At 51.8% G+C, this 11071-nt stretch overlaps 1 protein-coding gene across 1 annotated transcript; it reads left to right on the top strand.

The window, feature by feature from the left end:
* The first annotated feature begins 1197 nt into the window (after positions 1-1197).
* On the top strand, positions 1198-4088 carry SOX17 (SRY-box transcription factor 17). The gene is made up of 2 exons (XM_042973163.1): positions 1198-1681; positions 2288-4088. The coding sequence occupies exons 1-2, from the start codon at positions 1375-1377 to the stop codon at positions 3199-3201; spliced, it is 1221 nt and encodes a 406-aa protein (XP_042829097.1). The 5' UTR covers positions 1198-1374; the 3' UTR covers positions 3202-4088.
* Positions 4089-11071: the final 6983 nt, after the last annotated feature.

Raw genomic sequence — 11071 nt, forward strand, 5'->3', positions numbered from 1 at the left:
AAGTTATGGAATTCGGTAGACATGGCTGTTAATTGCCTTTTAAAAACAACGCAAACATACACACAAATACACAAACACGGACAGTTTGGTTTAGCGATCAAAGAGCTCAAAATCAGGGCAGACTCCTGGAGATGAATTCCTCTCCTCAACGGCTGTGATCTCAGGAAAGTTCCTTCACCTGTCTGTGTCTCCGGTTCCTATCTTGTAACAGTGTCTTCCTCCCAGAGTTACAAGAATAAACTAGTTTGCTAAGTATGGAGGGCTGTGCCAGGAAAGCGTAACGTAAGGGCTTGTTTAAAAATCCCACTGAAAAGATTTCAGATTTAAACACGAGTTTAATCTTCATTCAGAGTTTCATTTCAGTCTAAAGAAACGCATAGGAATCCCCCAAGAGCTACAGTTACTTTGCTGTGCAACTTTGCTGTGCTCTTTGCTCCATAAGCCGGGCATTTAGATACATATTGCCTCTAGTGTTACCACAATTTGCCTCTTTTACCGAATGCGTAGAAAACCTTTATGTTTCTCGTACATTTCGTGCACAGATTTTCAAGGGTTGCTTCATCGTTATGAATAAAGGTTTTGAATTCTTCGGGATGACGGAATATTGGCTACAGAATGTCATTCCGTATTTTATCTTGTTTTAGCAATTAGAATTCACCTCGGACATAGCATTTTGAGTGTAATAAACACAGCAAGCAGGTTGAGTCCTTGGGGAGGACCTTTTTATTTATTTATAAACTTTTTAACGTATGATCAGCAGTACCTACTGCATTCAATAAAAACATTTGAAGAAGACACCCGCGGGGTTCTCCTGGAAGATAGCGAGGTCACCCGGCACTGAAACCCCTAGCTTCCATAATAGCTCAGTTTGTTCATCCGAACTGCCGTGGCCACGTTCTTCTACCCAGCGGTGCAGTGGACATTCCAGAAGGTGTTTCAGGAGTCCCTCTTCCCGAGTAGCAGGGAACGTGGCGCCAGAGCCCGGCTTCAGCCAGTTTTCCCGCGGGCAGGTGTAGCCTTGGGCGCGGGGCCGGGGGAGGGGAAAGGGAGGGCGTGGGGTTGAGCGGAGACTTGGGACTCCGGCGGCCTGCTGGGCGTGGGCCTAAGGACGCTCACCCGGCCCGCCCCCGCCACTCCATTGGCCACATCAGTGCAGAAAAGGGCCCGGGGCGCCCGCAGTGTCACTTGGCCGGCGGGGACGCGGTCTGCGCGGTGGGCTGGGGACCGCCCTGCAACGTCGCAGCGGGCTCGGGCCCGTGAGCCTGGAGCGGCCCGCCGGGCATCTGCGTCCCACGCTCCCACCCCCTCCCCCGCGTCGGGGGAGGCGGCGTGTCCGGCGGAGGGTGGTGGGGCGAGGGGCAGGGCTGGAGCGCCATGAGCAGCCCGGATGCGGGGTACGCCAGTGACGACCAGAGCCAGCCCCGCAGCGCGCTGCCCGCGGTGATGGCCGGGCTGGGCCCCTGTCCCTGGGCCGAGTCGTTGAGTCCCCTCGGGGACATGAAGGTGAAGGGCGAGGCGGCGGCGAGCAGCGGGGCGCCGGCCGGGGCGGCGGGCCGGGCCAAGGGCGAGTCTCGCATCCGGCGGCCGATGAACGCCTTCATGGTGTGGGCCAAGGACGAGCGCAAGCGCCTGGCGCAGCAGAACCCGGACCTGCACAACGCCGAGTTGAGCAAGATGCTGGGTGAGTCCAGCGCGGGACCCAGGGTGGAGCGAGTCGCGGGGCCGCTTCCTTGAGCCCAGGAGGGCGCGTGCCCGGCGCTCCGGGCCAGTGGTGTGCGGCCGCCAGGGTCGGTTCCCCTCCCGCCTAGGCCCCTCTCCCTACCCTCCAAACGGTTTCTCTGTCGTCCGGGCCCGGGTCACCCGGGTGACCGGGGGCGCGGCCGCGACGACCCTGGGGAAGCGGCGTCCCCGCGCGTCCCGGCCGCGGCCAGGGTATCCCAGGAGCCAAGCCGGCTTGGTCCTGCCGGTTCCCGACCCCTTCCCCGGGGAGGGGACGTTTTCAGTTCCGTGAAAGCCCGGGGATGGGTGAACTAGGGCCCTGCTTCCAGGAGGCTACAAGAAGGCAGGGATGCCCTTTTAGAGGACGCGCGCTCTCCCGGCTTCCCCAAGGGTTCGCGCTCCACTCGGCCTCCGGGGTCGCAGACGCTCACTCTTCCACGCGACCTCTTCCTCCCTCTAGCTGCACAAGTAGGGGTCGGAGGGGAGAGGTGGGGCCAGGCGAGGGCCCGGGAGCGGGAGCTCGGAGAGTAAGCCCCGCGCCCCTCTCCCCCCTTCTGCGCCCACGCAGGCAAGTCGTGGAAAGCGCTGACGCTGGCGGAGAAGCGGCCCTTCGTGGAGGAGGCCGAGCGGCTGCGCGTGCAACACATGCAGGACCACCCCAACTACAAGTACCGGCCCCGCAGGCGCAAGCAGGTGAAGCGACTCAAGCGGGTGGAGGGCGGCTTCCTGCACGGCCTCGCCGACACGCAGGCCGCCTCGCTGGGCCCGGAGGGCGGCCGCGTGGCCATGGACGGCCTGGGCCTGCCCTTCCCCGAGCAGGGCTTCCCCGCGGGCCCGCCGCTGCTGCCGCCTCACCTGGGCGCCCACTACCGCGACTGCCAGGGACTGGGCGCGCCCCCGCTCGACGGCTACCCGCTGCCCACGCCGGACACGTCCCCGCTGGACGGCGTGGAGCCCGACCCGGCCTTCTTCGCCGCGCCGCTGCCCGGGGACTGCCCGGCGGCCGGCCCCTACAGCTACCCGCAGGCCTCGGACTACGCGGGGCCCCCCGAGCCGCCCGTCGGCCCCGTGCACTCCCGCCTCGGCCTGGAGCAGGCGGGCCCTGCCCTGCCGGGCCACGTGGCGCCCCCCAGCGCCCTGCAGCTGTACTACAACGCCCTTAGCTCGCCGGCGGCGGGCGGCGGGCGCGGCTTCCCCATGCAGCCCCCGCAGCCCCCGCCGGGCCCCGGGCAGCCGTCGCCCCCTCCCGAGGCGCTGCCCTGCCGCGACGGCGCGGACCCGAGCCAGCCCGCCGAGCTCCTCGGGGAGGTGGACCGCACGGAATTTGAACAGTATCTGCACTTTGTGTGCAAGCCCGAGATGGGGCTCCCCTACCAGGGGCCTGACTCCAGCGTGACCCTCCCAGACAGCCACGGGGCCATCTCCTCGGTGGTTTCCGATGCCAGCTCTGCGGTATATTACTGCAACTATCCCGACGTCTGACGGCCCCCGATCCGACCCAGCCTGCAGGCCAGAAGCGCAGTGTTACTTCCCAGAGGAGCTGAGGACACCCTCAGCCTCACGTTGTTCTGTTTTGTTTCTAAGTTGCCTAGGCACGTAATTTATGGTAATTTATTTTGTCTGCCACTTGAACGGTGGGGGTGGGGGTGGGGGGGTTGGAGAAAAATGTGAGGTTTGTTTTCAGATTTGTTCCGACTCTGGTTGCCCACAGTTGCCTGGTCAAAGCCCCGTTTCCCAGTTCGAGCGGACCAGTTTTGAGTATGTCCCCGAGTAACTTGCTCCGTTTGCTGAAAACCGATTGATCAAAACCACTTTTGCCTTGGGTGTGTTTTCTCAATCTTAAAAAAAAAAAAAAAATAATAAAATCTGGAATCCCTTTTCACTCTGCTGGTGCCTCTGTCACAAAAGCCAATTTTTGAGATGAATGTTAAGTATGGGCAGCGTTGGGAACATGTTAATGAGGTTCAATGTCTAGCGGGAGCTCCTGCGAATTTCTCCTTCTCGTTTTTTTGGTAGAACTGACTTCAAGGACGAAACTTAAAAGACGAACGTTTGGATAGCTAAGGTTTTGGTTTTGGCAAGGGCAAAAACCTCCTGGCATGAGCCTATGTTCTGCATTTCCGTGATTTTAGCTTCTAAAAAGTAATGGTCAATCTTAACACCATAGGAATTTTAATGTCTAGTATATCGCTTTCACCAGAGGGGAACATCCAAGTAATTTTGCTGTTCTAGTTGACTCTTGAGACCTGCCTAAAGAGGTTTTTGAAGTTTTCTTTGTCTACGTGTCCCCAAGAGCCTGCACACTCCCTCTCAACACTGAATTTGCCAGTCTTCACACATCCACACCTTGGGAAGTAGTGTTACTGCATTAAAAATACTCTGAAGGAGTCACAAGAACGAATCCAAAGAAAATGTGCATTGTGACTTTAATTTGTTTTAAGTTTATTTAAGAGTATGAGCGGGGGAGGGGCAGAGAGAATACCAAGCAGTCTCCCAGCTGGTGACCCACCAAGGTCTGCTCAGGTCATGCAGAGATCGTGACCTGAGCCAAGATCCAGTGGGACCCTTAACAGATTGGGCAACCAAAGTGCCCCCCCCCCCAGCTTTTTAAAGTTTATTTAGCATTGTGATCTTAACTTTTTTTTTTTTTAATGTTTATTTAATTTTGAGAGAGACTGGGGCGCCCGGGTGGCTCAGGTCATGATCTCACGGTTCCTGAGTTCGAGCCCCGCATCGGGGTCTGTGCTGACAACTCAGAGCCCGGAGCCTGTTTCAGATTCTGTGTCTCCCTCTCTCTCTCTGACCCTCCCCTGTTCATCCTCTGTCTCTCTCTGTCTCAAAAGTAAATAAACATTAAAAAAAAAATTTAATTTTGAGAGAGAGTGCAAGGGAGGGAGGGGCAGAGAGAGGGAGACAGAATCTGAAGCAGGCTCCAGGCTCCGGAGCTGTCAGCACAGACCCCGATGCGGGGCTCGAACTCAGGAACCGTGAGATCATGACTTGAGCCGAAGTTGGAGCCAACCGACAACCACCCAGGCGCCCCTGACACAGCAATGCTTAGACTTTGGAGAGATCCAGGGAGGACATGTCGGTAGAGTACAACTCAAGCTACAGTCCTAGGGTATCACTGTCCTGCCCTTCTAGGGAAGAAACTGAGTCACAGGGCGGCAAGGTAAGGGCTGACTGCAGTGGCCCTGCCCGTCAGGTTTTGCAGATTGACACGTAGTGGATACAGATGACTTTCTCGTTGGGCATTTCTCGTGCCAGGTGTTCCATCAATGACATTTTGCACCAAGCTCGGGTCTGGTCAAGCCCTCGAGCTGCAGTGCTGTTCCCCACACCCCCTCCCCATCCCCAATGAAGAAAGTAGGCGCTGGAGCCCCCACCTGCCATGTATATGATGAAAGCGTGGCCATACGAGTCCTTAAAGCATATTTGTTCACTGTTTTCCTTTGCGCCAGGCTATATCTGTGGGCACTGGAAGAACTTGCACGCTGGTGGTAAGAAACTATGTAATTCTCCATACTGATAAACGCTACGGAGAAAAGGAAGGGGTAGGAGAATAACTTAAAGCATTTATCTTGAAGAGGGATATCTGAGCTGAGTGGTTGGCTGGATTCTTTCGAGAAATGGCAAGGTGGATATTTATCCCAAGGGGCCCCTGGATGCTTTGGACATGCTGAATGTTTTGGACAGAAAGTTTCATCAAGGAAAGGGGAGTCTATTTTGTTAAGCATAACAGAGGTTACATTAAAGATTTGAAATTCTAGGGGGGCCTGGGTGGCTTACTTGGTTAAGGGTCCAACTTTCTGCTCAGGTCATGATCTTACAGTTTGTGAGTTCAAGCCCCATGTCAGGCTCTGTGCAGACGTCTCAGAGCCTGGACCCTGCTTGGGATTCTCTGTCTCCCTCTTTCTCTGCCCCTCCCCTGCTTGTGTGCTCTATCACGCACACAACTCTGTCTCTCTCGAACATAAATAAACATTTTAAAAAAATGTGAAATTCTGCAGTTTACTCCTGGGTTTTATCTACCACCTAATCCAATCTATTTGCTTCTAGTATTTTACCCTTTTCCACATTCTTTATTCCTCTGACCCTAGACAGGTCCTGCTTCCAGTCTGAGTTCCTTCCCCAGGATGTCCCCAGTTCCTACTAGATAAAGTGAGCAGAGGGGCCTCACTTGGTCAGGTTCAAGGCAGTGTCCCCAGTTGAAATCACACTAGGCATTTTAGCACACACTTGGCCCAAGGAGACTAAGTAGCACCCTCGGCTGTTACATCCTACAAAATTAGAAAAGACGAATAGGGAAAAGAAGAAAGGAGAAAAGCCGAGTGCTGAGGGGGGTGGAAGGGGATGGCGGAAGAATCAAAAGTGCCGTTAAGTTACATTCTTCACTATTTACCAGGTACAGGTGGGGAAATGATAAGAGCTAAAATTCTTAGGCAATTCCAGTGCCTTTAACCCCAACAAAGGAGAGTTCGTTCTCACAGTAATTCTTGGGAGCAGAGGCATCCAGCCCATTTCTTTTCTTCCCTCAAGCAGACTTCAGTTGAAGTGGTCTCAGGGGCCAGTGACTGCTTTTTGTTTCACTGTAGAAAGAAATACATGGGCGCCTGGGTGACTCCGTTGAATGCCCGACTCCTGATCCCAGGGTGGTGGGACCAAGCCCCAGGTCAGGCTCTGCGCCGAGTGTGGACCCTGCTTCGGATTCTCTCTCTCCCTCCACCCCTCTCCCCTGCTTGTGCATGCACAGGCACGAGCGCACCCTCCCTGGGGGAGAAAAAAAAAAAAAGAAAGGAAAAGAAACGTACATGAAAGGTTGACGACACACTGCCCTTCCCCCACTGGGGAGGCGTGACAGCAGGTAAAAATGCAGGGCCATGCTCCCGGAGTTGTAAGCCCTCTTAGAGGTCTTGGCGATTTGAAATCGCTTTAGATGATAGTCTGAGGAAAGCTAGGAAACTCCTCCCCAGGAGCGAGCACGCGCTTGCACGCGCGCGCGCACGCGCACACACATTTTAGACACAATTGTAGGCAATGGGACCCCTGGCAACCCATCCAAGGGTTGTGGGAATCTGAAACCCTCGGATTTAAAAGCCATGATGGTGACGTTTTGTTGGGAAGCACGGCACCCAAGCATCGAAGCAAAAAACCCAAACCAAACAGGTTTGTCCTTTTATTTGAAAACACAAAGAGCCACGTCAAGAACTCACTCACGTTACTGAGTCACTTGAGATAGGTGAATCAGGGAACGTGGGGAGGGGTATGTCTCTTTCTCAAAGTATAAAAGGAAGAACCCGTGATGCCCTGCCAACGTGAATGTATGATTTTTGCCTTTGTGCAGTTGTGATGGCGGGAGTGAGTCCCCAAGGGTTGGCCTCCATTGAACCGTACCTTGGGTGTGTATAACCTCGTATAAGCTGCTTGTACCATGTGGGTTGGACCCGCTACTCTAACCCAACAGAATGGAGTAGACGAGACGCAGTGTCAGCCTGGGGACCAACCCCTAAGAGAGCCCCGCAGGCTGTTTCTTGTGCTCCTGGGAAGTCTGAGCTACGTAAGGGGTAAGCAGTGCAGTTACCAAGGTGGGGAGACCATTTGGAGAGACCCCACGGAGAGGAGCGACCCTGTGACTCCATGCCAAAGTTGGGGAGCTCGGTCTTACCGACAGCTGACTCCATCTGCCCTGCCAGCATCTGACTGTAACTTAAGGGAGGCCAGGGGAAGAAAATGCCCAGATGAGCTCAGGCAATCCACAGGTGGCAAAGACTTAGAAAAAACGGTTTCCATGCACTACTGAGCTTTGGGTGAGCTTTGTTATGTAGCAACCGATGATTGAAATAGATGTTACAGTTAAATCACCCTTTCTTATTTTTAACTACAGGAATGGGGGCCCCGGTGGGCAAACCAAGAAAGGAGCATGGGGCCTGCCAGAGACACAAGTATAGTTTTAACGTGAAGGACAGAATGTACAGCTAGGACAACTCTGTGATCTCGCCAAACGTATAGAATCTTCTTTCCCCAAGCGACTCAACGAAGTGGCCACAACGGGTTTGTAAAAAATGTTAAATTGGCCTCCGTTTTTGGCGATTTAATTTTGGAAGCAAATACGTAAAGAATACCTTGCTTGCTTGGAACCCCCACTCCCCACCCCTGCCCGGCCCTTGTAGGTACTTTAGAAGTGTGTCAGGAGGTGGGACTCCAGCCCTTTTATGGGCGGGGATATCCTGACTCATCCCAGCAGAGCCTACACACCTTTGAGAGACCCAGGTAAAAACGTAAGAGGGTATGTTCTTTCTCACGGAGACACTGTGAGAAAGAACTCTCTATTTTTTTTTTTTAATTATTTTTTTTTTTACGTTTATTTTTGAGACAGAGACAGAGCATGAACGGGGGAGGGGCAGACAGAGAGGGAGACACAGAATCGGAAGCAGGCTCCAGGCTCTGAGCCATCAGCCCAGAGCCCGACGCGGGGCTCGAACTCACGGTCTGTGAGATCATGACCTGAGCTGAAGTCAGACGCTTAACCCACCGAGCCACCCAGGCGCCCCGGTACCACATCTGTATTAAGGCCACCAGGGTGGGTGTGATAAATTACAAATAAGCTGGCTACTTATCGAAGCAGCTAGTAGATGATATCACAACGACACTGTATCTCTCACTTATTCTTCTTCTTTCAGAAGATCCTTGTACCTTTCATTTGAATCACACCGCAAAAGACATCATCAGCTTGTTCTTTATCGGCTTGCTGATGTCAGAGAAATCACCTACAAGCAAAAGGAATTCAAAACAAACGGAATGGGGGTACTATGAACCAAAGTATATCATTTGTGTCTAACATTTTCAAAGGTCCCGCTTCGTTTTGTTTTTAAAACCCAGAATGGTGCCTGTCACATAATAGATGTTCAACCTTCCCTTCCTCTCCCCTCTCCCCTTTGATTTCTTTGGACAAGGCTGGACACGGAGAGAGATTTTACATCCATGATTTGAGCATGGGTTTATTCTTCCCGGTTACAAGGTGCCTCCTTCTGAGTCCGTCTCTTCTTTAATTTTGATTGTAACACCGGTCCCTACCTTCCTTCTAATGAGATTTGCTGTTTGCACTGTTCCCCTTGCACAAACACGGAAACCTCACCACTGGCTTTATTCAAGACTCTGGATATTAAAAATTCCTAATGCAGTACGAAACAATATTTAAATAATGTTTCTTGGTGCAGTATAAAACTTCCTGGTGTTAGTATACAGCAAGGGCTACATAAGTCGTGGCTTTGATAACAGTGAGGTTCTTTACTATGACGTTCTCTACAGCTCAGGTCCGAACAACAATTTGGCTTAATAAAAAAAAGAAAAAAAAACTTTAAAAAATCTTACTCATGCTGAAGACATTTTGGACTTTAACCAAATCCTTAAACGTTTTGCCAAAGTCAAATTCATAACAAGTTCCCCAAACGGCTGTTTCTCTACAAGATGATTTGTGAAGTTATACACCGTGTGGAGATTCAGATGAGCATAAGTAAGTAGCAGGAGACCTGTCGTAGATCCAGCTTTTTCCAGGATCGTGGCCCATGCTCACGCTGCTGGGAACCAGTGACCTCCCTTGTACCTGATCTATTGTTAAGCAAGAACAAGAAGAATTTTGGCCAGGGGCGCCTGGGTGGCTCAGTCGGTTAGGCGTCTGACTTCAGCTCAGGTCATGATCTCGCGGTCCGTGAGTTCGAGCCCCGCGTCGGGCTCTGGGCTGATGCCTCAAAGCCTGGAGCCTGCTTCCGATTCTGTGTCTCCCTCTCTCTCTGCCCCTCCCCCGTTCATGCTCTGTCTCTCTCTGTCTCAAAAATAAATAAACGTTAAAAAAAATTAAATAATAAAAAAAAAGAATTTTGGCCAGTTTGGGGTAGGTTGACCAGTTGTCTGGTCTCTCTGATTCTTCTGGCTACCAGGAGAGCTCCTGGGGCAGAGACTGTCTGTTTTCATTTTGTATCACCTGACCAGGCACCTCGTAAGAGCTCAGAAAATTGCCTGCCTACATGTTTGTTAGTGAGTACCTCAGTTTTCCACCAGGGATTCATGAAGAACCTGCTTTGCTTTGCTTCTATTGGAAACAGTCACCAGCCTCTGTAACTCCTTTCTCCTGAAAACGGTGTCAGAACATCAAATTTAAGGACACGAGAATAAGATATCGGAGCCAGGAGCAGAGAACGGCTGGACAGTGCCGTGAGTGGTGGTGTTCTAAAAGAAGACTGCATTTTGAGTCAGAAGTTCATCTGGTTTAGCAGCTTAGCTTTGTGAGTCTGGAGAAGTCACCAGTCTTTTTCTGCACTCCAGTCTGCTCATCTGAAAAAAATAGGGATAGCAATAAGAGCCCCGACTTCCTGCCTGGATGGGTGTAGGGACAAGTGAGGTTGTGCTAAAAGGATTGCTTCAGTGCCCCAGAAAATGCTCTCTCCTTTCTCTGCCCATCTTTACCTTCTGATTTTGTGTATATCTATCCCAGCCGACTTGGGGGACTTAATTTCATGATTCCATTGGAAAAGAGAAGACAAGAGGAACTCACCTCCCCCTGGTGCTTTGATTAGCGGATTGAGAATTTTACAGCCTTGTAGCACTGTCCATATTAGCTGGAAACACAGATCATCTGTGTTTCACTCTGAACGTCAGGCAGCTCAGCCTGTTTGATTATAAAATGAGACTAGAAGTAATTGCCACTTGAAGAAGAACTTCATACAGAATGCCTCCGTTCCTAGGAACTCCCATTCCACATGAAAAACTCAAGGTCTTTGTCAAGGGACAGGTAATTGGGACACACCGAATGCAATATCAAGGCTGCTAGCATTCATCATTCAGGCCAGCCTTCTCCCCACCAATCAGTTTCTCAAATCCTACATTGTATTTGCATGCCATTTTCTTTTTCAGGACTGAACAGAGTTGGAACTATTGAGGGTGAATAAGCAGACTGGAATGGGGAAGGACAGCAAATGAGAAATAAATTCTCACTTCCGAGCCATACTGAAACTTGATACTCGGGTTTGCCAATCGCTCTGTCCTCAGAAGTTCTTTCCTCGGGGCTATGGTAGGTGGGGTGAAGAGAAGAAAATTCTCCGATGTCCTTGAAATGAATGAACAACTTTATGGTGGTTCCCTAGGTAGGCGATTCTCCTGTTTATTTTAATAAATCCGGGGGTGGGGGCATGTGAAAACATTAGCAGGGATTGCCGATGCACACACACAGACCAAGGACATTAAACTGAAAAGGGCTTAGTGAGATTTTAAGAGGGAGAAATAAGAAAAGAATTTTACAAGTTTATAGTTTCAGTAAAGAGATTGTGGGTATAGAAAGTAGAGTTTTTATTTACTC

This window comes from Panthera tigris, chromosome F2, assembly GCF_018350195.1.
Source record: "Panthera tigris isolate Pti1 chromosome F2, P.tigris_Pti1_mat1.1, whole genome shotgun sequence".
NCBI lineage: Eukaryota > Metazoa > Chordata > Mammalia > Carnivora > Felidae > Panthera > Panthera tigris.